The sequence below is a fragment of the Phoenix dactylifera genome, unplaced genomic scaffold (assembly GCF_009389715.1).
Source record: "Phoenix dactylifera cultivar Barhee BC4 unplaced genomic scaffold, palm_55x_up_171113_PBpolish2nd_filt_p 000241F, whole genome shotgun sequence".
Lineage (NCBI taxonomy): Eukaryota > Viridiplantae > Streptophyta > Magnoliopsida > Arecales > Arecaceae > Phoenix > Phoenix dactylifera.
Window position 1 is genome coordinate 467,194 of NW_024067738.1, and position 27,483 is coordinate 494,676.

General features: G+C 38.9%; 2 protein-coding genes across 13 annotated transcripts; both read right to left on the minus strand.

The window, feature by feature from the left end:
- Positions 1–192: 192 nt before the first annotated feature.
- On the minus strand, positions 193–18,677 carry LOC103718034 (protein KAKU4-like). 11 transcript variants are annotated; one of them, XM_026808832.2, is made up of 11 exons: positions 18,186–18,677; positions 15,439–15,491; positions 15,020–15,135; positions 14,150–14,510; positions 11,019–11,201; positions 8,644–9,165; positions 8,386–8,476; positions 8,205–8,265; positions 6,050–6,147; positions 906–981; positions 193–822 (listed from the first exon to the last, which is right to left on the minus strand). In XM_026808832.2, exons 1-11 carry the CDS (start codon positions 18,466–18,468, stop codon positions 519–521), a joined length of 2,148 nt encoding a protein of 715 aa, XP_026664633.2. In that variant the 5' UTR covers positions 18,469–18,677; the 3' UTR covers positions 193–518. The 11 variants fall into 11 exon arrangements, with proteins under 11 accessions (XP_026664633.2, XP_017700931.2, XP_017700928.2 ...); XM_017845442.3 differs by having other exon boundaries at positions 906–984; positions 6,050–6,192; XM_017845439.3 differs by having other exon boundaries at positions 906–984; positions 6,050–6,192; positions 8,371–8,476.
- Positions 18,678–19,170: 493 nt separating this feature from the next.
- Positions 19,171–27,058, minus strand: LOC103718033 (uncharacterized protein At2g39910). Of its 2 annotated transcripts, XM_039117561.1 has the most exons (8): positions 26,932–27,057; positions 26,361–26,841; positions 26,172–26,258; positions 25,086–25,276; positions 22,464–22,659; positions 20,133–20,197; positions 19,586–19,687; positions 19,171–19,471 (listed from the first exon to the last, which is right to left on the minus strand). In XM_039117561.1, the coding sequence occupies exons 1-8, from the start codon at positions 26,991–26,993 to the stop codon at positions 19,360–19,362; spliced, it is 1,296 nt and encodes a 431-aa protein (XP_038973489.1). In that variant the 5' UTR covers positions 26,994–27,057; the 3' UTR covers positions 19,171–19,359. The 2 variants fall into 2 exon arrangements, with proteins under 2 accessions (XP_038973489.1, XP_038973491.1); XM_039117563.1 differs by lacking the exons at positions 19,171–19,471; positions 19,586–19,687; positions 20,133–20,197 and adding an exon at positions 20,768–21,561 and having other exon boundaries at positions 26,932–27,058.
- Between the last annotated feature and the right edge of the window lie 425 nt (positions 27,059–27,483).

Below are 27,483 nucleotides of genomic sequence, written 5' to 3' on the forward strand. Positions count from 1 at the left end.
GCGCGCCACTAATACAAGCAGCCTGTTCGGCGGACATGGGCTCTTGCTGCAGGCATATGCATCTGCACAACGGCATCCATTCCGATATCCTATTCGTAATTTCTGACGAAGCGCAAAATATTAAACCAAATCAAAAGAGATGTGATTCGCCACAAGAAAAATTGTTAAAAAGCAAAGCAATTGTTCAGATAGTTATTAGGAATTTATGCCACTAAAATTCGAAAAAAAATAAATCTGGGGAAAAAACCAACACCACTGTTGCAGCACACAGATTAACTGCATTCAGAAATTACAGAATCAATGGCGGAAATCAAAGAACTAAAGTAATACACTTCAATCTTGCTCTGTTAATTAATGGAAATTAGAGATGATACAACAGTTGTATCTCACATGGATATGCACCGTGGTATTTTCACCCGGCCTCAACAGCGGATGCTAACAAGTTGACATTGAAGCCTATTCATGCTACGCCCTTTTCAAGCAAACTAGTATACAATGTGGCTTCAAGCAGCCCGTCATCACTTTGCCCCTCTTCCTCTTTTTGTTTTGGCCACTGCTTTTCGCCTACGGTGGCTAGTGCTTGGCTGAGGTTTGGTTAACATCCGCTCAATTGACTTCATCCTTGTACCATTCCGTGATTTGCCTGCAACACTGTTGGTATCATGACCAGAAGGAACGTCGATGGCACACTCATTTTGAGGCTCATGAATTCCCTCAGAGATGCCTGCAGCAGCTGGCTCACCATTGATGGAGTTGGTACCACTGGGCTCTCCCTTGCTGAAGGATTCAAGATCTGAGTTGGCGTTTGATTCTGCAGATGAGCTGAGCAAAAAAACCAATTTGTTGGATCAGCAGAGTGGCAAACAAAGATGGCAGTCAAACAAGGTCTCTTCATTAATGATTACCCAGTGGCAGAAATTTTGTGTGTTGATCCATTTGCTTCCTCCTGAATCTGAGGATTCTCAGCTGGTGGCCTTGAATCTGCTGAATGTCAAATAACCAAAGGAAAATATAGATAAAGATCCATATCGTTCTATTAATTTTAGTTGATCACCGCACACATGCATGCATGCACACGTTGAAGAGAAGAGAAGAGGAGAGAGAGAGAGAGAGAGAGAGAGAGAGAGAATGGCAATAAAACATGCAGCATGATCATAAGCATCCCTGCTACAAGTGGACCAGACCCAATCCTTGAACAACAAACTACTGACATATTGCTTGCTGCTCTGAATTCATGCTCTCATAATCTCCTAAACATCTGCATAACCATTTCTGACATGCCAGCATGCTATGATTCATCCAACACACTCTTATGCAAGGTTTGTTGTACTGGTGTGTACAGCACATATCTAGTGCACCATAACGTACTAATACTGAACCAATATTCTGTATGAAGGCGTATCAAGCATCAGCATGCCAAACTGACCCATACTCATACTGTACCAATATGGTATAAATAGGGGTATCGCAATCAGTCGAACCTTGCTTATAAGTGTGTTTGGCAACAGTTTTATTCCGAAACTTCAGGAAAAACACAAAATTAATGTATTTTCTATTCTAAAATAACAATGCAAGATACCTGAGAGAATATATATATATATATATATATATATATATATATATATATATATATATATATATATAATATACAATACATATATATATATATATATATATATAAGATAACAACGCTAAGAAACCCAGAAAACCTCCAATAAAAGCACACTTTTTTAAGTAATATCTAGCTATTCAACATGCAACATTTTTCCATCCTTGAAGGAAATATCGACTCTTACATTAAAACTATTAATTTGAGTCCAAAATTTTCTAGGTCCTTTTAGTCAAGGGTTAGACTACAGGAATACATTCTCTGTATCAAAAGTTTATATTGGTCCATTACAAGGTTCGTCAAATTGGTACTAGGGGTCGCACCAACCAGCTATTAGTTCGATACGATATCGGTATGTAGTATACCAAGTTGAGGTGTACCAGAGATGAAGGATCGGGAGAAGAGGAGGGGACAGAGGTAAAAACCCTAACCCTGACCCTAGAAAGAGAAGAACTAGGGGGGAGAGAGTGAGGGCGAAGGGGAGAAAGAGAGGTAGAGAAGGAAGAGGAGAGAACGTCCAAAGGGCATTGGCTCGATGTTGATCAAGGGCAACAGCATCGGCATCAATCGAGGGATGAAGAAGAGGGGGAGAGATCAAAGTCAAACGTGGTCACAAGTTGAGGGGTTTATCATAACGAGTCAGTTCGACCTGGGTGAACCAAGTCAACCATTCCAAACTAGGTGGAACTGATCGATTCAACTTGGTTTGGACTGGTTCTAACTGGTTCCATAGGTGTTCTGTTTCGATTAGCCAAATTGTCCCAGGTCTTCGCCAGTTTGGTTCGGTACGCCCGAACAGTTCAGTTCAAGATAGTTTAGCATACCCTGATCCATTGTTTCCTGATGCAAATGAAGTACTAACATGAATAGCTAGGTATGAAGCCTTAAACAAAATTGAGGAAGTGCTTATGGGCAGAGTTATGTTAAATTCAACTTCATGAATTATTTCCAATCCTCTCTATTTTATTTCCTCTTACTTAACTGCTATTTGTTTCTCTAGTCCTGTCATCTTCACAACTAGATTTGTTTTAAGGATTGCATGAACACAGTTGAAGACATCACGGCAAATTTCGATTAGATGAAAGAAAGCATGATTAGATGGTTCCGAACATTAAGAGAAAACAAAACAATTCAATCTCAGAAAGTGACAAGAAGATCACTGCAAAATTAGAAACCACAATATGCTATCCTCCTCTAGCCAATTTGCACTATAAGCATTGAGCTGCATGGAAATAATCACCCTGACCAAGCACAAACTTAAAGAGTTTTAGCTTTCTCGCTCCCTTTTTTGGTAGTTACTGCTGTGAACTTGCCAAGCAACCAAAGTTCACATGATTCACTGTATCGTAGAGTACAAAGGTATATGTCAATGGGGCCTATTTTGGCTAATGTTTCACAATGGGTATAAAGTTCCTAAGTAATGCATATACATAATTTGGAAGAAGTTGAACCATAATTCAAGGTCACTTTCCTCAAATTACAAAAGAATGACTTACACGCGTGTGTAAATTGAGTACAAACCCAATTTGGTAATTAAATAGTCAAATGAGCTTGTGCCTCATTACTAGCATTAGTGTCCCTAAAATAAAAATCCAAGACCTATGTGGCCTATCACATTTGGCTAGACAGGAACAGCCAAATATTTAAGGGTAGGAAAGTGCAACCAAGAAAAGTGGTTGACAGTGCCTTACTCCATGCAGCGGAGATCATTGGTGGCACTGCTGTGACCTCACCTGAGTTGGCCAGGGACATCTGGAGTTCCCATCTAGCTCATGTAGCGCCCAGGAGTATCTTAGTATCCCGAGAACCCCCATCTGCTGGCTTCCTCAAGGTCAACTTTGATGGTAGTATCTCTGAGAATGGAGGCAATGGTGGGCGGGGGACAGCACATGTTTGATGGCACAGAGTTGAGAGCATCTTGGGAGGGTATTACCTATGCCAGGACTGCGCTGGGAGCGGAGTGTATCCACCTTGAAGGGGATGCTGCCACAGTGATCGCTGGATTCAGCAGTGTTGATAGGCACAGACAGGGCGACTGGCACCCGCTACTGCGTGACATGTGTGAGCTCGTGAGGGGGCTCGTGGCATTCCGAGCCACTCGTATTTCCAAAGGCGAACAGTGCAGCGAACTAGGTTGCCTCCTTCGCAGCATGCCACTAAGAAGAACTCCTGTGGAAGAGTTTCGAGTTTATCCCTTCCCCTCTCCGTCGTCTTCTTTACTATGACTCTTATGGGTGCACTCATGCGCGTATAGTGTGAGGTACCGTTATATCAAAAAAAAAAAAATCTAAGACCATGTGCAAGTGTCGATATATGGGATTGTCGTAAGGAAAAAAAACTCTATTTTCAAGGTATCATAATTGGTGTATCTTTTCATGTCCAAGTGCCTATTGCCAACATTCCAAAGTGCTTAAAAAATTAGAAAAGGAAAGAAAGAAAATAAAGAACAAGAAAATGAAGTCCTGCCTATGGTTTATGCCAGATCAGAGTGAATGTTAAGCCAAAATCATCAAAGGATAATAATTAAAAAGTTAAAAGTAAATAAAAGATATCAATTCACATGGAAACATCATAAAGATGAAGTTTCATGGTAATTCTGTAACTTAAAAATAAGGAACAAGAGAATGCGGTTTTATCAGTTCATCAATGGTTTCTGTGCAAGACCAAATAACTTTTGACGAAAGCCACTTTGACATTGGTTTCAATTCAATGCAAAAAAGATTTGAAGGGGAAGTTGTCTCAAATGTTTGGCTCCCACCTATCTTCAACTAGAGCTGCTCCCTACCTCCAAAAACCTTGTTTCTAAGTCCATCCAATTGTCACATGCAACCACCTCAAAAACATTAATTTTATCCAACTAGTATTTGGCACACGGGATGCACCAACCTTGTACAAGAGGAGTATTAAGAGGTGGCAATACAAGATAAACATGGAGTGATGTCAAACCAAAAAAAAAAAGTATCAAATGTTTGTGATGATACATGTGTGAATTGGACTCTGGGACAGAACAGGAGCTGCAATCTTTTTTCATTATAAAGCTCACCTTGCGTGTGGGCCCATTCCAACAGCATCCAGCATCCAGACCTTTCACATGGTAGATGTGACCACTTCAATGACTAATCATTGTAGACCACAAATAGAGGTTGGGAGCAAGAATGACTTGGATAGAGAGGTGGTAATAGGAATTTTGAGGAAGCTAAAGACATGAAATGGTGCAAGATTTACTGATTATAATCAAGGCCAAACCATGAGAGAATTAGCTTCACCCAACAAAATTATGTTGGGTGAAATCCCATTAGGTAAAAGACGGTGCTTATCTGCTTGGTCACATCTTGAGTCCATTGTCAGGAACCACTTCCCAAACAATCTCTTCATAGGAAGTATGCGTATGGAACATCTTTTATTCAATAATTGTGGTATAAATAATAGTGATCATGATCATCCAAATTGTTTCTAATCAAAATGGTTTCAGCTATGGAACAATAAAACTAAGTCAAGCGAACTCCTTGGAAGGATCGAAGAGTTTATTTAAGGCGACCATCAAATTAAAGCATGTCTTTAGAATCTTGGTTCTAAGCCATTGTGTAGATATATTTATGTCAAATCCTCGAAATGCTCAATAGAAGAATACTTCAGAAGTCTTAACAGAGGAATGACTTGGCAACATGCTCAAGTTCTAGTGGTCCATCTAAAAGTGCCCAATGGAACAAATAAAGTAAAATATGCATAGATGGCAATAAATGCAAAGTACAAAGGAAAAAAAACAAGAGAATCACCATAGATTTTCTAGGGGAACCTCCATATGATGCATGCCGAGCACTCACTAACAAAACTAACAGGTCATATGCAATTGACACAGCCACTCGAAACTTAAATAAGAATCTCTACATCTTAGGTAAAGTGTTAGCATCTTGAGGGAAAAAAACATGTTTTGACGAATCTGATAAGGTTATGCCACTAACATAGTATGCTGAGTGCCTGTTTGGACAACCAGTTGCCATGTCTGCGGGGAACTCCTACAACGTGGTTGTTAAATGGTTACAAGATTGTAGCAGAAGTTGGAGGACCAGCGAGTCGTACAGATCCCACAAATGCAAGATGCTTGCGGTACCAAAAACAACCTCAGTAAATGACTTTTGGTACCATTTGGAATCAGGGAATCCATGATAACCTGATTGGCCAACACTCCTTTCCCACCACCTCCTCACGTCAGCTGACTCCCTCTACTGTGAGAGTAATCTTCAACTATACTAATTGGTTGTCCAGACAGGCTAAGTATACAAGATCCCATATTTCAACCTCTAAAGATTCGTCTCAGCAGCATTGTTCTCTAGTCTAGCATTAGCTCCACGAATGTTGTGATATGCGACGAGCGGAAGAAACAACAGTAAACTAAGATAATGCAAGATCAGTATAAGCAAATTGTAATGTTCAACATACCAGCAATAGAATGTGTTTCTTTGAGACCTGGATCCAGATTCAATTGTGAGGAATCATTGGCTTCTAATATCCCTAAAACCTCAGGAACCGTCTGTATGCTGCAAGTGTGATTATTATCACTATTGGTGGCACCATCAGCACCACTACAGTAAGAAAAATGAAATTTGGAAGTGTTAAAGCATAAACATGGAAAACGTTATGAGCTTGCAGATGAGCAAAAAGAATGATGAACTAATATCCCCAGCTCAAGAAAGTACACAGAATATGAAGTTATGATATTAATAGACTATCATGTTGCCTACTGAATCTCTACTAATATAATGCAGCCTCCACAAGTCCCATCTCTTGAGCCAACAATCTGATAAATCAGACCTACTTGAAAAAATCTTGATTAATGGGATCACAGCCATTCATCAAATGTTCCTTTTGGAGCACATTACATGCCATTGCATGCGCCAAGATTGTCTACTTAGCATAAAACTAAAATTAACAACGAGGCTGCTCAAGTCCAATGTCTTTCTAGCAGTTTTTCTCAGCAACAAATCTTTAAGAACTCCAGTGATCAACTGGAATGCTCTGATATGTTATTATTCTCATAAGTGGGGAATGTAAACGAGGGGAAAGAAGAGAGATAAATTCAAAATAACATAGATAAAAACAAGACAGAAACCATGAGTGATTATTATTTGCAACAAATTTTAAAAGCATTGGCTTTTTTATCTTCAAATAGTAGGCTCAAAGATGAAACTGATCTTCCTGAGTTGTGTTTCTACAGCATTACAAAAGCAGCATAAAACAAGAGAACTCTCTAAATAAACTTATGCCTGAAACAAAAAGGTTGAACAATAAATAATCACTTCAAAAACATGTTTATTTAGAGAAACTGGGAAGGGTACTCATGCATATATGGGTTACAAAAGAAAACCCTAAAAAAACTTTACTAGATGTTCTGGACTTCCTATTTATGCATCCAATCTAAGCATTCTTATAACAACTACTATTCTCATTTCATGTTCATGTAGTCTATAATCTCAAACATTACAGCCCTAACAAGATTGCTGGCCTTACACCAATAACTAAAAATCAAAAAATTGACTTAAACTCTCACCTGGAAGCATTGCAAAAGCTCAAAACTTCATTGGCTATTACTTAATTTCATAGAAAATAGTATTCTAGATAACAATATAATCAATGCAGATAGAGCTGATACTTTAGTGTGCAGTAGTACAAAGAATTGCAAATCATGTTCACCAATTCAAGTGAAATGATAATCTTCAGTTTATGAGCATGACCAGTCCAAGTTATTTATGTCTCCAGTGAATTGGCTCTAAAAGGCCTTTGCCAGAAACCAAGCTTCGAAGCTGATGGAACATGGTCATAGTGATACTAAAATGAGAGTGCCAAAGGCTCAGCAATCAAGTACTGCAATTCAGATGCAATCTTCAAATCAAATCCATCATATTTAGCAGGTTCAAGACCAACACCACCAGTGTCACTCAAATATCACGGCTCGTGAGATGATCAACACCAATATCAACCAACAAGTGTAGATTAATTCATCAACATAAAACAACTGACAAATACTTCAAGCAGCTTTACAACACTTTTTTATGTCGCATAACCATTTATGAGGCTAAGACATTAGAACCATTTTTCATATCCGAAGTCCTGAGATATGTTAGCAACCATATATAAAATATTAAAAGAAAACAGATTAAGTTCATAACAGCTTGTACCTATATCAAAATTTTTATCAAAAAAAGAAAAACAAGCAATTCCTCATCCATTTGACTGAGTTCTCCTTGTGAAGCTCTGAAAGCATATTCAAGGATCATTCCCTAAACCTTATCATTGCATATATACTAGATATGTCAAAAAACATGACAAAAAAGCCATCACACCATAAATACAGACAGCAATCAATATTCAACCTATTAGAGGTCATATTCATTGATAAATCCATTCCAAACTAAAGCTAAGCGCTTCAATAAGCTTACTTTGGACCTATACTAATTTGAATTGTTTAAGAAGTCTAAGGCTGAATATGTATTTTAAGCATTAACATCATAAGGGGAACAAAAAGAGAACCCCTCTCAATAGGTAGCGCGTAAATCAAAACACCATTGAAAAATTTGATTAAGATGAAATAACTAACCTTGGTGTCGCAGCCTTGATGCTTTCTGATGTCACGTCTTTTGCTTCAGATAAGAGATTACCTGAATTGAAAGATCATTCTATACTAATAAATAAAAGTAGATGATGCTTGGTAACATTGAACCTAATTTTTGGAAAAGCTAAAAAGTCAATAGAAGTTCACTGACAGAATAAAAAATTACCCCCAAGCTCCACTGACTTGGAAGCCAAAATAAGAGACTCCTGGGGAACATCAATACTGCCATCTTGAAGTTGCAAAAGCTCTGTCCCATCCTTCTGACATAAAAGATGAACCATTCCAATATTATTATTGTATGAGAGAGAGAGAGAGAGAGAGAGATTGGCCTTATTGAAAAAGATAAATTAAAAAGAAACAGAAGAGAAGTTTTCTCTTTAGAAAAATGCACTCTAGTAGAACCAATGCTGTAAACTTAGCTTACCTCATTATTTTCTAAGATCAGGACATTATGATTGGAAGACTTAAGCTCACTCTCTATTATAGAACTAACAGGTTGTGATGAATTAGTATCTGGCAGTGAACTTTTATTGGTTGGTTGCACTGCATTAAGAGCTTTTTCAGGCTCTGAAACTATGTCAATTGAAGTCACGTTGCCTGTTTCTGTCAGAGTATTTTCTTCACTAGCCTTTTGATCAGAGAATCTGAGGGCTCCATTTGAACAAAGATTTTCAGTATTCAACTCTGCACATGGTTTTGGAGACGCACCGGGAACCTCTGTAGGTCCTAAAGAATTTGAATGATGATCAACTCCTAAAACTTCTCGATCTCTCACATCAGCATCTAATGAGATCTTAGAGGTTTCATTTTCAAACAAGCTTGCAGATGAATCAATTTGATTAAACTTAGGAATCTCCAATATATCATCTCTTGACTTCAGACGAACTCTGCGAGCTTCCTCAAGGGTGTCCCAGAATCCAATAGAAAGAGAGTTCCTTTTCAAAACCTGCAAACATGTTTGAGGCAGATCAAAGCATAACAATTTAGCATTATACAGGGGCATACGCAACAATTAGAACTTAAAAATAGTCTATTTGAAAAGGATTTCTAGAAGGTTCGCCATCTCAGTACCGGATCCTATACCAGTAATATCTTGGTATAGTGTCGGTACACTAGGTACAGCGGTTAGTTTGACATACTGAAACTCTGTATGCCTCCTGTACCGCATACTGGTTCGATAATAGTATCATATGGTACACTTGATGTGCATCGATACTGATCGGTATGGCATACCATGTTCTAGCCTGATATATGGGTTAGAAAAAACATTGTATATTAATTCACATACCAAGAGAAGTTTTTCTTGCTTTTGACCTTGCCAAGACAAATTTTAACATTAATGACCATAGAAAAAATGAGATTATTTTAGCTATTACATAGCTTGAATATAGCTCAAGTTGGACTTATTTTAACAGTAAACAAGCCAAACATGATTCTGAGCTTGAACAATAAACAAGCCGAACACAAGCTAGACAAAATTCACATGTATTCGGCTCAAACTAGCTCAAGGACATATCGAAAGACATATAAATATGTACATATTATGCAAATATAATACTTGAATATTTTATTAAAAATATAGAAATCACAACAGCCTTTCAATCTCAGTCTATTGGTTGATTTAGATATCTATTAATTCAGCTCAGCTGTCACATTAAGATCCAATTGCTGAAGATGGACCTAGCTTCCAACTTATAGGGGACTCTATAAGGTAGCAGGTCTCTCGTCTTCTACCAAAAATCTAGAACATTGCTAAAACCCCATGCCTCTTTCTCCTGATCTCCCTTCCCTTTCTCCAGCACCTATCCTCTCACATCTCCTTTCACTTGATTTATCCTCTCCCCTCTCCTGTGCCCAAATCATATCCCTACCTAATCTATATCCCCCACTTTCTTTAACCACCTGCCTTCCGCCTGTCCCCCAGACTCCCCCTCTCTCTCTCTCTCTCTCTCTCTCTCTCTCTCTCTCTCTCTCTCTCTCTCTCACACACACACACACACTCACTCTCTGAGTGAAAGCCATATCCCCTCTCCCAACCTCTCCTCACCTCTCTCTTGCTTTTGTTCATCTCCCTCAAATAAAAGAACCCACCACCACTAACAGTCTTCCGCAATTTACAGCAACATTAATAACAGCACCTCCTACCCTTCATCTACACCAGCAGCAATGCCGTTACCAACTTCTCCACTGTACAGTCCCCCTCCCCCTTCGGTGGTGGCATCTTGGTACAGCTCTCCACACTCAGTGATTGCTTCTTTCCAAGTGGCAGCTAAAACAAGCCTAACAAGCCAAATATGATCTTCAGCTTGGGATAGCTTGCTTTCTTACAAGTCAAGCTCAAGCTGGACATCTCCAGATTGTAACAAGACTGGCCAAATTCGTGCTGCTGTTGCAAATCACTGAGCTGAGCTGGAGCTGGGCCAGTGCACTCAAGATCACCTATTTACAACCATAATTGTCATTGATCGCCTTAGGCTTAAGTATATTATCATCAACCTAGTTCAAACTAGAGTTTTAGGTTCTCCATGTGAACGCACTTAACTTCAACACTCTCTAGACCTTAATTGAGTCTAGAGTATGATTTAAAACTCACTATTTGCACTAGAGTTTCAGGTTTTATCCAAACTCATATCAATAAACCTTATTCTCCTTAATATCAATTAGTAATTTCACCCCATTTGTACTAACAAACTTAATTACCATATACAATGCACCAAATGGTGTTACGTACATTATCAATTGTTCAGTAAGAAAAAAGGCCGTCACCTTTCATATTTTTCGTAAATCACCTAAAAGTACCTTGGATGAGGACAAGGAAAGATTTAAAGTTGCATAGGTGTTTTCGTCCTTGTAAAGATGCATCCGACTAGGTGGTGGGGTCTTAAATCCAATACTACTCCGGGATGGCGATTGCCATGGAGGCAAGGAGCGCATGTACGATTTAGCTAAATCTATAGGTGAGCTTGATTCACTTTCAATGCCCTGCAGAAAAAATATTAGAAGTGAGATAAATTCAAAGCTCAAGAAACTCAACATGGATAATATACAATTTAAACAAAAAAAAAAACCTTCATACAAGCATAAATACCAAATAATCACAACTGAAACAATATAAAACCCTGAGAGGATATAAAGCATATACATTAAGTGTAATCTCATGAAGCAGGCATTTCTGTGCTGAAATACATGAACATTTATGCATATAACATGCCTTTTACCTATCTAAGCATATACATTTAAGTGTAATCTCATGAAGCAGGCATTTCTGTGCTGAAATACGTGAACCTTTATGCATATCACACGCCTTTTACCTGTCTATAAGAACTGTAGTTGCAGCTGACAGAAGAAAATCTTCAACAAGAAGTCCAAAACCAAGCAGACCAGAAAATGGGAAAAGAACTTATATTAAATAACAGCAAGAACACTCAGATATAAAAAAAATTACAAGCAAGACAAAAAAATCCTAAGTTATCAGAAATTTCTTTTCCATTGATGTTAAGAGACCCCATGAATAGTTCAGACCAAGATTTGAAATACTGATGCCAGACATCATAGTAGTTTGCAGGAACCTTACAGTACCGGTATCAACACACTGTACAGGACTGTGTCCCATATCGATACACTGTGTATCCATGTTCAAAACTTGCCAGAATGGTGCAGTACAACTCGTACAGATCCGACAGTATTTGAAACCTCGGTTCAAACTAAGGGAAATATTATGTGGATAGATCAAAAAGAAAAAAAAAAACATGTGTGTAAGGAAACATTCATCCCTATCAGAAAAGAAAGAATGACTATGTTGTATTGGAAATAAGAAAAAGACTTTTGAATTTGCTGGTGTGGTGTCTGTCTCCTAGCTACCAAATAGTCCCACTAGCATAAATTTATTCAGTTTTCTGCCAAGATGGGAACTACGCATTCTGGGGGTAAAATGCGCCTAACTTCTTTCCCTTTTGAGTTCCATAAGGAATGGAGATTGAAAAAATAAATAAATAAATATGTAAACATAGGAGAAAATGTATTGGTCCAGGAGAAAAAAAATATGGGGGCAAGAAACATATTCTTGAGACAAATTTGAGATGACCAATTATTCATCCTAGCAAAGAAAACACTTTGCTCCTAATATCATGGACAAGTATGGTAACAGGATCATTTTGTTACTCCAAGGATGGAAGGAAAACATTAAAAATAGAATAATGTACCACACCTTAACGTAAGTAAAGACCTTTAGCTAGAGTTCTAGACCCCTAGGATATTATGCACCTGAATGTTATTAGATGTCAGAAGATCCATCAAGCTTTGCCAAGCATCCTCAATTGACATCCATCAAGCTCCCATTTTCTTCTTCATTTTGTTTTCTTTTTAGCACAGATCAGGAATCCACATCATTATAACCCAAAATTAATAAATAACTTGTCCATTTGATGAGTTTGGTGAGATTTATCCAAATTATACTATCTTTAGTTTTCAGAATATCAGATTTTGACCTACTATGTACCCAAATCATAGTTGGACCCAAACTTTTTGGCCCTAGCCTACAAAGCAATGTGCTTCCCTCAGAAAGCTCTGGCCAACTCCATGAGGAGATATTCTCTTAACTATTGGGGAGATTGAAAGCTAACATATACTAATAACATTAGCATTACATGTTTCCTGCAAGACATGCTAACACTGCATCACATGGGTTAGGAAAGCATTCGGAAAAAAAAAGGCATCAATGAGAGTAATCAAGTTGGTTGCTGATTCACTAAGAAAGTAAGATCACATGATGGGAGCATAGGCACATATAATATGCATTGCAAAGATGAGGCTCTTAAGCAGGATATCTGTCAGGAAGAACACTACATATGCTTAAAGATGTTTGAAGTTATCAAAATAAAGAATAAGTGATTGAGAACAAGCTGAAATAGTACAATCACATGCAAGACACATTGAAGACCTTCCGAAGCTAACATTTGACGGGAAGACCTAACAGAACCTGGATAGAATTGTGAGTTTCTCAAATTAAATTGTGTGCAAGATAGGGGGAAAATCAAAGAAGCATGCAGGATTTGTTAAGGTACTAAGTAAAGTTGCATTTATCCGTCTTGATTATGGTTTGGTACGAAGACAATATTGTAGATAATAACAAAACATGATAAAGCATGCATCATAGGAGAGATAAATAACTTCATTAAAAGATATCCAAATACCAGGTACAGTTGCAGGAAGAACAGGAATCCCCCTCCCTTTTCCAAGAAAGGACAAAAAATTTAACATGGGGCCTCTCCTCATCCTTAAAGAGAGATCATGTAAATAGGAAATACACAGATCCATAGCCAGAGATTCACTACATACACAAGCACGCACATGCACAAGGAGGGGGAGAGAAAGAGAGAAAGAACCAACAAGTTGATACAAAAGGGAAAAATCACCCAAGTCCTTCATAAAGTTACCAACCTCCCCCTTCAAAAGAAAAAAAGGGGCCAAATGGACCCAAAATTTGTAACACATAATAATTGAATTTTAGAGAACATCTTTTTTTACTTCCTTTTTTCTTGTTGTTAACATTACAGCCTTGTGCATGGTAAAAAAACATAAAGCACTACAAGAAGTATGACTTGATCAACATTCATCATGCTTATGGAAATGAGGAGCTTTCACAAAATTACATGGGCATCTTTTTGTGACACATGTTTGGGGACACCATTGTAAGCTTTCAGTGATAACTAGGAGTGGCTCACATGGGTTTCACTGAAGTAGGGGTCCAGAAATGGCCATCCCACCTCTTCAATCTATGGCAGAGCCATTACAAATCAAGAATTAACATTTAAGTTCATATCAGTGAAGAATCAAGTCAATCACTTTCACAACATATTAAAATAAAGAAAAAAAATAATTCTTCTGGGATGGATCTTCAAAAAGCAAACAAATTGAAAAGCAATACTGACATATTGAAGCATATCGGTATTTAAAGTGCAAGGTCCACAATCAGAATTATGTTTTGAACTTGATTCTAGCCTTTTCTCCTCTATCCATTTCTTGGCCTCCATAACAGCTGTGTCACGAAGATCAGGGGTACATGCTTGGACAGCAGAAGACCCAGGAGAAAAGGCCTCCAGCTTACTAGCAGAATACTGTATTGATTCAGGTAGATTCTGATTCAAGGATCGCCAAGCTCCTGAACATGCCGTAGCACTGCTAGTAGCCCTGTCTGAAGTTTCCTTATGTGTTCCATCCCGGACAACTCCTGTAAATGGGGCCTCTATAACTCGTGATTGTATTATTTTGGTCAGTCTATTGCATTCATCCCTGGGAAGGAAATATGAGATTCCAGTCAGAAATTTGTAACTTCCAATACAATAGATAGCGTCAAGCATATTTATGATTCCAGTAATTTCATGCATCTTCTGCATATTACAATCAGACAAAATGGTTAATCTAATTAATTTTCAATTTGCTGTATTCTTTTCTTTCTCCCAAGTCACCAAGCATTGGCTAGATGAATCATATCAAGAAGATATGCAATGACAGATTTATATCTTTTCACCATCTTCTGCACCTCATAGTTGCAAAATGTTGTATATAAGCAAGAATACTCAACCCTTAAAGAAAAAAAAAAGAAATTGATCCACAAAGGAATAATGCTTAGTAATATTTTATATAAGGGGAAAAAAGAGGAACTTGAGGGGCATGCCAAATATTTTGTGTTCCCAATGGGTCAAGACATTACACTTTTATAGAGCAGTCAGCAAAGTGAAGGAATTAGTATGAGTCTAGAACAGATAAAATTAGGGGGAAAAGATCACATTCTAAACTACCTTGTGAAGGTTTCCTGCATAAGCAACTGCTCGATAACAAGTTTAGATTCACTTCTTGAGACAACTGCTTGTGACCTCGCCATGCAATCCCTGGCTGAATTTGGTCTATTTTCTCCCTAATCATTAAAAAAAAGAGCTTGATTAGCGTGTAAATTAAATGAATCTCGCATATTCATCTTATCAATGAAGACATAGGAGTACATCCAGCACTACTTGCTAACTTCATTTGTCAAATGGTCAATGAGATTTGTAAATCACTAACTACAAGTAACACAGAATGGTCTTCACACCATAAGGTCCTATTATATTCAATTTGAACGCATGCACCAAAATCATATGGATCAATAGATCAATAACTAAATAAATGGACACGGTAAACCATAAATGATACCAGTAACAAAACAAAATCACGAAGTTACCTGATTTAATTCATGAAGATGTTTGGAAGAGGCATCAACATCTTCCTTGTCATCTGTACAAACAAATAAGATCAGCCATGAGACACTAAATAATAACTGAATTTACCAAAATAACTTCATCTTGCATAAATAAGCTCCATGTTTGACCGTATGAGATGAAAAAATTATTAGGTCAGTCAAATTGTTCAGGCCATCAAAGTTCAGGTCTGCTGCAAAATGTGAAGGAAATATGGAGAAATGGATGTTATTACGTTATATCCACTTAAGCTTCCCAACATGGCAAAAGTGACAAACACTAGAAAGCACAGCCTCAACACCTTTAAGTCAGTAAAACTACAAAAACTGACTGCAGTTCAGCAACATAAAGTTGGGTCAGCTGTCTCTCTCACATGCAAGTAAAGACTAGAAGATCTGAAATGCATTTTTAGCTGCAGTCTCTCGTGGAATGTTACATGGCTCAGAGAAATGTCACTGGAATGTTACATGGCTCAGAGAAATGTCACCCTCTTGAAGTCCAATGTGAAGATCAATGGCCAGGAGTACAACAGTCAATCTGTCCGTCTAGTTTCTAATCAAGACCTCCTCCTCAGGGAGATAAAAATGATGCAATTACAACTGTATGAAATGGAAGTTCTGCAACCCAATAACATAATCGAAGAACTGAACACCACATCCAGATATGATACATGAACATCTGACAGTTTTGGTGTAGGATCATGATCCCTACATCATGGGAGGTTTAATATTGAAATTGATTTTTTAATTGAGACAACTCAAAATTTATTATAGCGATTAATGGACAACATCCTGAATATCCTATTTTGTAGGATGATTAACGCAGATCTTGATAGCTTCATTTTATTATCGGTTGGATGGCTAGATTACTGCTAGTGTACAGCGGTCAATGAAATAAACCAAACATAGGGGAGGGGGGGGGGAACTCAATACTAAATGGTGGAGATTCAATTTCAATTAGCAAGACTATGTTCTAGATGTAAATTCAATGATGAGTCCCAAGGTTGGTAGAACCGTCCCGAACCAGCCCCAAGCCATACCGGCGGTTTACCGGGACGGTTCCGGCAAAGAATCCGAAACGTCGCGCCGGAGGAGGAGAAGGAAAGAGAAGAAAAGAGAGAGTGAGTGGGGGAGGGAGGGAGAGGGAGGAAAGCCGGCGGAGGTCGGCAAATCGCTTGCCGACTTCACTTAAAAATCACGAAATTTTTTATGGCCAAAGCCTCCCTCTCTCTCCGCTTTCTGTCTCTTGTCCTCTCTCATTCTCCCTCGCCCCTGTCCCTTCTACTTTGTCGGTATGGGCCCGGCGCGGGCCGTACCGACTCGTCCCACCGTACAACCAGTACGGTGCCCAGTACCGGTTTCACCGACACTGATGAGGCCCTTTATGGTAGATTTTGACCAAAGAACACAAAAGCTAGCTGCAATTAAGGTCATCAGGCAATCATATAATACATGTCTTAGTTTTATGCTCGGTATTATTTTTCTGTTTATTTATATAATACGAGGGTTCTCTCTAGTCTCTATATGATGGAAGTTTTGATCAAAATTCCGAATAAATGAAGCAAATCTAAAGATTATAGCATAAAAGCAACTTGTTATAGGACTAGAAGGAACTCTCGGTTATTATTTTATTCATTTAGTTGTTTTCGATTTTTTTATATTGATCTTAGCTATCTAGGAATGAGTAGGACAAAAAGTTGGTCTTATTTTAGTCATTATGGCTAAAGTTATCATCTTTTTTCCAGTAGAATTTGAATTCTTAAGGATTGCATAAAGTGAGGAATGCAAACTTGAGCTGTAGTTTAGTAAAATGTATGAAATAGAAGCATGTGGCTGCACTTGATGGGGTTTTGAATTCTGAAAGGCACTCTCTCTTTCACACATGTTATTGCTGAGGTTAGCAATCAAAAAGTAGACCTCATGTATCAAGGGTAATTTGGGGTTTTACAGTTGAATTCAATTAGTTCTAAGTAGGAAAAAAGGGAAGGGAGAGGCACGTGAATCTAAGTAATATTTTTTTTGCAGAGAATATGAATTAGAAGCATGCAGATGAACCAAGTATGGTTTAGAAATAACCCCATGCCTGCTCACCCACCTGATTCAGTTTTATAAGACCTTTGGGGAAAAAAAGACATGAAGCAGATAAAAACCTGTCCACCTAACTGAAACACCTACTAATCCTACTTCTCTCATTTGGTTCCGGACTTTGAAGCCACCTGCACTCAAGCTACATGCACATATTTATTTCATTCATATTTCAGAATATATAACTAAATAACAAGCAACTAAGTAACCTAAAATATTTTCACCTTTTCACAATTATCCATTTCCAAAACCCTAATTGTTTTAAGAGGCTGTTCGCCAGATCAAGTGCTCAACAGGGCGAGTGTACTTGAGCAGGATAATCTGAAACCAAACAGAATACCTCCTGTATAATATAACCTTCAACAGACCTAAACGAAAAATCTATTACCAAAATCCTCCAAATTATTCAAAATATCAAACCATGCCTTTCTGCAGCAAAGTTTCCACTATAACGAAACTAGTTAACAGAATATTCAAGAAAATCGTCATCTCCGCAACAGACCGCTGATTCCTGCAACCTTCTCATTCTCTCAGGTCTTGATGAAGAAAATTTCAAGGAAAGCAGAAACAGCTAAAAACAGAAAATATATCTCGAGACAAATTGAGAACTAAGCAATCAAACTTGGTAAAGAAAAGAAATAACTCACCAGAGCTCAAACTTATCTCTCCATCCGAAGAATAACCAGAAGACGAAGAACACGAGCTATCTTCAGAGCGAAACACAGTAGAGATCAGCTTCCCGGCGCCCGAGATGAGGCCCTGGAACCAACTAGGGCTTCGAGATGAGGCAAGGGAAGCTGGAGCAGGAGACGGCAGTTGGTTCTTCGGGCGAGCATAAGGGGAGGCGGGCGGCAGCGCCCGCCGCCCGCGAAGTATCTTCCCTCCCGCTCCGCCCTCCCCCCGGCAGCGGGCCCTAAAGAGGGAGGCCATGGCCGAGGGAAGAGAAGCGGCTTGCGACTGGTCTGGGTTTTGACTTGGGTGGGAAAGTAGTTTAGGAACTATAATTATCTTGGCGGTGGGGGGAAGGGGGAGAGAGAGAGAGAGGAAGGAAGAGAAGATGGATCGATCAGAGTTCAGAGATATGCCGCAGGCCCGGCCCCGTAGATCGAACGCAACCGCGCTTTGTTCGCAAGGAGATGCGGTTTATCAGCGCTGTTCACGCGATGGAAAGAAAATCCAAAGCTTCAAACGTGCACCCAAATCGTGCGAACCCTCATTGGGACGAAGGGACCCACAGAACATTTATACACCACCACGTGGGTCCCACTTGTCCACCAATTTGACGTAGCCTTGGGGGAGGGGGGCGGGAGCGGCGTGGATCGGAGCATGTCGACCCTTCATCTGGAATGATTGGTAAAACGAAAATTGCATCGCCCCCGTTGGCTCTTGTATCAAGAATTTCTTCCGCTGGCTCTCATGCGGCTGCCATGAGCCAACGAGATGACAGCAAGCATACATGCCACGATTCCCGAAATGCCACCAAGAATCGGATATTCCTTCCAACCGACAGCGGAGCGACCAAATATGCCCAGCTTTAATAACACGTTGAGAAGTGGACGATTATAGGGTACAGCTCCTAGCGAAGGCTCCCCCCATGAAGATGGATTAATTATAGACGATATTGATATGAAGTTCACAATTTAAGACAGCCTAAGCCTTAGGATGATTTATTACACTGGTGGTTAAAACACCAGCACAGCTTCTACCCAAAGGTCATCAGAGTCATGCATACAAGCTTCAACAGTACCAAGGCCCTTCCTAATGGATATAAACTTTAATTATAACGTTAGCATTAGTTATGCAACTTCAGCTAATTATTCCTCATGACTGCACTATCTCACTAGATTGATTAATAAAGGAAGATGTCAATGCCTCTATGTCAGGATCATTCTTGTGCTTGCTCCAAGCTCTTTCAAACTGCAACTCTTGGCATCTACATGACGAACAAAGATGAATTAGATGAGAGGGGGGGGGGGGGGGGGTGGGGGGGCGGGATTATGAAAGAAGAAAAATGAAACAATTAATAAATAGGGCATTTTTTTCTTACTTCTGAATCAACAACAGTAATTGTAAAATGTGATTGCGGATAACTTCACGGCTCTTTCTTACTGCAGATTCTTTGTACAAAAGAACAAGCTCATCTACCAATCTGAGCAGAAGAATAACAAGTCAGCAGGAGCTTCTATTCAACAGAATCCACAACTAAATAATTAGCAGACTATCTAAATTATAAACGAGATTAAAATACAAAATATTTTCACCCAAGATTCAATCAAGATTTCCATCTTGTTTCCTGATGGGAAGGATGGGCTGCCAAAAAAGAACTGATACAGATAGAGACAATTAACACCACGTAAATTCATCCAAACGTAATTATATACCATTCGCTTCTTCCATGATAGATAATATTAGATACATTTATATGTGCTTCTAAACTTGTGATAAACCTAATAAGCAGAATAAACTTTGGGAGAACAAAAGGAATGATTATATACAATTAGATGGACACCGGCTGAATTTTTAAGCAATCTCAATTTTCATCTGAATAGAGTTGTACAAGACAAAATCATATCAACATGAACAGTTAAGCATACCTTTCAATATATGGTGATTTCCTGATCCATGTTAATTTAATAATTGTATGTAGCCGTTCAAGAACCTGCAAACTGATGGGATTGGTTCAAAATATTCAACCATCCAAATCCACCACTAAACTCCATATTGTTTACAAACACCAACAAGTACTGATCAATTTATATCCTTGTGCCGCAAAAATTGGAAAATAGAGGAGCAAGTACCTGTCTAGCACTGCACCATTGCTTGGGAACTAACAGTACATAATAAAAGGCAAATGATAACAAGAACACAGTACGTAATAAAAGGCAAATGATAACAAGAACACAGTACATAATAAAAGCCAAATGATAACAACAACTTATAACCCCAAACAATTGGACAAGGCATGTCAGTTATGGTATGATCATACTCCAGGTCCAGCTGCCTAATGCTTAATGGTTTTCTGTTTGCCCCAAAATGCTCGCATGCAAAGCCTATGCCACTTTACTAGTATAGATAAAAGAAAGTTGTTTTAGTGCATGGTACCTCTATATGCTTATTTGAGAGCATCCATGTGAGTTTATGAACATAAATGCATGCATACATTATGGCGTAACAAAGTATATAATGCCACTTTACTGGTATAGATAAAAGAAAATTGTTTTAACGCATGGCACCTCTATATGCTTATCTGAGAGCATCCATGTGAGCTATGAACATAAATGCATGCATACATTTTGGCGAAACAAAGTATACACCGTGTCATTTTTATTAGACAGACCAATTTATTGATATAATATATGCCAAACAGCAGATTAGTACTTTGTTGTTCTTTATAATCCACAAACATCAAGTTTCTAATATGTTTTTATCTGTAAATAAATTGAGCATATCTTAATTATGTATTTATGCGTCCACCACTCACAAAAACCACCATATACATGTAAATACAAACAAATAGACATATACATACACTTTGAGAGAAAGATTGGACATCGTCCAGTCCTACATAAATGCATACAAACATACTACATTCATACATATATTTGAAGAAGCCGATGATTAGTATTTTGAAGCACGTCATGACATCAGCAGAGCCATAGTGCAGCAGGGACCATGCACCAGTGTTACTACAATTAAATGATTCATATTCTAAAATGATCTGAGCATTAGAAATTTCCAAGTAGCATTACTTGAAAAATTAAGCATGGGTTTCAAAACATGGACCAAAAATTGTTTTGCTGAAGTCTGGCTGGTTTCTAATAAAGAAAACAGATGTGTGAGAGCAAAGTGTCATGAAGGAAATATATGGTACCAACTATTAACAAGGATGTGGTAATTCTTCTTGCACAGTGAATGGAATATCTAGTAATGTTTTCCACTAAAAAGGAAGAGTCATACAACAATTACCTCACCCTTCGTACGCATGCAGAGCATCGGAAAAGTATGACTTAGAAATAAAGCAAACTGGTACAATATGCAAAGAGAAATTCTGAATCAAGGTTTGACTCACTTTTTTTAGCGAGCTTTAAATAAAGTTCTGTCTAGCAACCTATTGCATGTGAAAATATATGTATACGTTCCCAGCACTATGATATAAGTATGAATTCATAAAGGCAGAAAAAGAGAAAAAAAAAATAATAGACATACCAATGAAGCATGTAAAGCCCTTGCAATGGTGCTACTTATTAGGAACACATTTCAGAAATGAAGAATCCAAGTCAGAAAAATCAACTGGGACTCACTTTGTTCAGTTAAGTTTATATTAAGTTCTGTCTAGCAACCTATTACATGTGAAAATATGTGTATATGTTCGCAGCAGTATGAATTCAGAAAGGAAGAAAAAAGGGAGAAGAAAAGGGGTTAATCTACAAGACAGACAAACCAACGAAATATATGAAAACTTAGTTGGTTGTGCTACTTACTAGGAATGCATTTCGGAGCTAAAGGATCTAATCAGAAAAATTATCACATGCACACTCACACACATACATAGATACACCGCATTACGCAGTCTCGTAAATTAGCATACCATCTTATTTCTGTGGTAGTTTTCTTGCTTGCGTGTGAATTATCATGATACTTGAGTAATATAAATCTCTCTATGACAAATCTCTCTAGATGGATCATTCTTGAGATAACAGAAATGAATTGAGTGCTCATAACAGTGTTGATTAATATAGTCCAGCAGACCAGCACATACAGCTATTTGTATATCAATTAATTAGTCAAGTCTGATTAAGTAAGATATACATACTGATATCACCAGGGTAGCAAAGCCATAACTATAACTATCAAGCCCTTACCTCAAATTATAGGACTAACAATAATAAAGAAATAACACTAAGAAAAGATTTACTTTTTCTTACCAGAATAACAGTTTTGTCATCATCAGCATGCATCCATTGAAAGAAGAGAGCAAAAATACGCCGGAAGTGTGCCAATATAAAAAGGCCCATGGCATCAAAAACCGGTTCAATAAGTGTGAGCCATGCAATACGACGTTCTTTATTGAATGGTTGGCGCTCCAAGTGAGCCAGCATCTCACTTAGCATCCGCTCAAACCTAATAAAAAAGCCAATGAGTGGTATACATAATAAAGAATGCACTTCAATTACGGCAATGACAAGAAAAGAATCGTCCACAGTTCCATAAACAACACCAATCAGAATACTCGAAGACAAAATGACTCAAAGTCCATAAATTGCATATATAAACATTTGAAACCAAGTGCAACGCAAGTGCTGGAAAACAAGATAATGGATATTTCAGTAACATATGGGTATGAAGTGAAAGTGGTGAAACACAAGATAATGGATCCTTCAATTCACATTAACATACAGTGATCAAACAAAAAGCATTGGAACACAGGATAATGGATACTTCATTCACATGATAAAATCCAAAGAACATGATATAACTCATTATGACTATGTAAGCGAAAAAACAAGTCTTCAACATGCATAATGGGTTATATCTAGTTCTTTGGATTGCTTCCATTATCATGACTTTGGCCACAAAAGAAAAAAAGCTCCTCTTTTGATTTCCATTTGGAATACTTCCTTATAACTGTACACTCTCAATCTTATTGAGTACAGAATTAATGGGGAAACAGTGATTACCTGCAGCAATTTTGTACTGGCACGATGCCACTAGACAATATGCGGAAAAATGTATGAAGGTCCCCTCAACTAGGCTAAATCATGCATATGCAAGAAATAGAATGCAATGCTTTGAGTCCTTCAACTAACCATAAGCCATTACAGGCAAAGTGAAAGATGGAAAATTGACAACATTCATCACACCAAATGTTTCCCTAGATTCTTGAATCCTCGAAAATTACTAGCAAGAGTTATACACTTCTATTTGCTTGGTCTCAGCCTTCCCTGCAAATCCAGGCTTAAGGACATTTCCGAAGGCTGCTGCCACATTTCATTAGCCTAAACAGAATAACCAGGAAGGTAGGTCTCACCTTCTGTTGACTTACCTTCTAGGTGTAGCAGCAGGAGATTGTTTGTCTAAAAAATCTTGTTGGGAACTTAACATCAAGTAAAAGGGTTGAGATTGATGGATTTATTCATACTTAAAGCCAGATGCTTATAGATGGGACAGGTTATTGTTAGTTAAGCATAAATGAGGGGTCCAATCCAGCATATTCATATGGTTTCAAGATTGAATTTACAAAAAAAAAAAGGGAAAAAGAAATTCAAGAGTTAGCTGATTTAAAAGTAGATTAACCATTATAAAAGTTAACAAAACAAAATCTACATTTACATTAGTAACATAACTGAGATTTAAACTTCCATCGAAAATTTCATGGGGTTTTCCCATATTTCGACCGGAGAATCTAACATAAACATTACTGTCGAAATCAACATCGACTGTGCCAGTACCAGACCCCGTACCGATTGCTCGGCGGCACGGGTCGGTACAGCCCCGCGTCGTGCTATACCGGCTCAGTACCAACACAGTAGAGGCGAGGGAGAGGGAGAATAAGAGAGAGAAAAAAAGAGGGAGAACGGGAGAGGGAGGGAGAGGGAGAGAAAGAAAGAGAGAGGCCGATCGGGGCCGGTCGATGGAAGTCGAGGAGCCTCCATACAGAGGAGGCAAAGGCCGGAGAGACACGAAAGTGGGGCTCCACCTCCGGTCTCCTGTTTCATTCAAATAGGGGCCTGGAGGGGGCCCTTTATTTTTGTGAATTTTAAGTTGAAGTCGGCAAACCCATTGCCGACTTTTCTTAATTTTTTTAAATAAAAAAAACTGCAAACGAAATCGGGACCGGAGCAAAATTCTGCCTCCGCATCTCTCCAGCCTCCGCCTCCTCTGCGTGGAGTCTCCCTGGCCTCCGTCGGCCGGCCCCGATAGGCCTCTGTTCCTTCCTCTCCCTCCCCCGCTCTCTCTCTCTCTCTTCCTCTTTTTCCTTCTCCTTCTCCCCTTCGGGCGACGGTGTCTCGGTTTATTTGCCGGAACCATCTCGATCCGCCACTGGTATAGCTCGGGACGTCCCGAACCAGGCAGTTAAGGATGGATCCGCTGACCATGGTCAAAATTCTGACCAAAAAATTAGACATTCCATATCCTCATAGTTGTATAATTAATTCATAGATTAGTGGTTTTGTAACAAAAAATTGATTGATTCTAACTATCTTTTGGTTCTTTGCTTTGTTATCATTATAATTCTTGTTTGCACCAAAGATATGCACAAATAGCAACATGCACAAGAAATAAGGTGGGAGGTTGTGCAACTTTTGGTTTGTAATTTTCTCATAACATATAATGGAACACTTTATGACAAGTTTATTTTGCCGAAGCATACATCATTACTATATCAATGTATTAAATTCATGCATCATTGCCAAATTCATGCCCCCTAATATCCTATTTATGCAAGTGCTTGTACTTCAATCACTGTTCTGATAAAAGAAAAAAATATAAAGAAAACATGAAGAGGAAAAAAGTGCATCAAACACTGGACCCAAGATAGATCATACCAAAAGCTACGAGGATTCATCCGCTGAGTACAGGTCAACAAAAGCACAGACACCTCAACTACTCGATGCCATAACTCATCACTTGCAGGAATATTTCGGCAACATGCATCAAGAATCGCCTCTTCATACCAACTTAACTCAGCTGCATTCATATTGTTTCCTATATGTATAAAGCTAAGCATTCCCTGCTCCTGAATAAAAAGAAAATCAGGGTCATTCCCCTTAATTTTATTATGAATTATGCCCACAAAGCAAATGGTTGCTCAATAAAAGGACTAAAAATGTGGCAGCAAATGGTATTTTTATACCAGTAACATTGCACAAGTATATTGCCTTACAGACCTGACATATTTGACCATATGATGTCAAGAAATTATGTTATTAGCACCAACTATATTTACAAGTCCACCATGTTTCAGTACAAGAATACGCTAAAAGGGTGTTTGCACTAGGTACCCAGCGGCCATTCCCATGGAAGGATAACATCGCTAACATGGATGTGACTACACTTACACTCAGATAGAAGGGGATGCACCGCAGCAAATAAGCAAAGAAAAGAAAGCAAATCACCCATATGCCAAAAACAGAAGTATTAAAAATCTAATATCAAAATGCAGCAAAATATATAGCTTAGGAATTTCATGACTAAATCAAGACACTGCTCAAGAAAGAAGTCCTCAAACAAATGTCCGCTAAAAAAACATCCATTCATTCCTCTGATTACCATATTGCCCCAATATCTTGTTTCTAAAGATTGTGTATGGCACATTAAGAAGCAACTAGTGAAATTCTTCCTTGATTCCAGAAAGTGACATGATTCCAAGAAACAATAATACACCACAACTAGCCCCAAAATACCACTACATACACATTTCTTACATAGATTACTCTTGTTGACAACCTAGTCATGTCCAACATAGGTACCAATCAGCAAGGCAAAACAGGCAAGGCACGCTGATACACAGTTCAATGCATTTTTTCTCTTTTCATTTTTCCCTTTTTTGGGCGGAACCTACATTCTTGAAAAGATGTAAATAAATCATCATAAAGAGTAGAAAAACAAAATAGAGATGGTAAATTCAGTACCTTCACTTCGGGCGACCAGTGATCCAGAGCCGTCAAAGCACATGGAATGACCAACGAGCATAACTTCCCCAGATTAGGGTAACTAACCTATAATTTTTCGACAATAAAATTCCCATCAAAAGAAGCAATACTTTAATACCCTAGAATCAACAAATGATCCACATAAAAACCTCCATCAACCCAACAAACCTGGGACACGAGCCACCTAAACTGAAGCGCCGCAACAATGGCATGAGCCACCGGCACCTGCGCCGAGGCCGGCACGATCTCCTCCTCCTCCGTATCGATGGAGCTCTCCCTAATGACCCCCTTCACTTCCGGCAACACCTCCGGCATCAACTCCACGAACAACTCACGCTCCGATCCCAAGGAAACAGCTTTCGACAGCTCGTGAAACGCCGATTTCGCCGCCAAGATCAGGTCTTTCGTGATCCAATACACATTGGGGGAATCCTCCCCCTCGGCGGACGCCAGGGCGGCACAGCAGAGACAGAAATCCCTGATTTCCTTGCGAAATCTCTCCTTCGAGTCCTCGTCTCCAGCGATGCGATCCGAGGGCGGGATTTCTTGGGGGAGAAGGGATTCGAGGAGGGATTTGATGGAGACGGTGGCACCCTCGGGCGGGGTGTATGGAGTTCTCGATAGGGTTTCTCGGATTGGTTGGGAGAGCCTGGTCCATGGAGCGATGGAGTGAGAGAGCCTGGGAAAAAAAAGAGAAGAGGAGAGAGATGGAGAGAGGAAGGGAGGAAAGAGGAGTTACCGAATGAGCTGGTCGTGGGAGAGGGAGTAGCACTTGGGTTCTACATTTCGTGGTCCGGCCATGGCGCTGTCAGCTTCTACGCCACCTCTCGCGGCCTTCGGGCTTCGGCGGAGGGTTTAAACGATAAAAATATCCGCAAAACCGACTTTATGGATGGTCCCACTGTTCGACCAGCCGAGTCGCCCGTCCTTGCTCGGCACGGCTCATCCAGGCGAGCGTGCGGTTTCGGTCGGCTAAACACTACGGAGACATTTGGCATGGGTGATTGTCTCAGAATCACAAATGACGTAGATAAAGATGTCGAGATCACCGCATTCCGCATTTAATTGTAGTATAGTAATTTTATATGACGGTGACCCTAAATCATCTCTATTTTTTAAATCACTGTCCAACTCGGAGATAGAATACCCATCTTTGAGGTCGGAAATTCAAAATCATCGAAGGACAATGATCCTGAGTTGAAAGTTAAAGACAAAAATATCTCTCAAATTAATAGAAAAATTGAAAAATCAATATACCATCAATGTCAATATTATATATATATATATATAT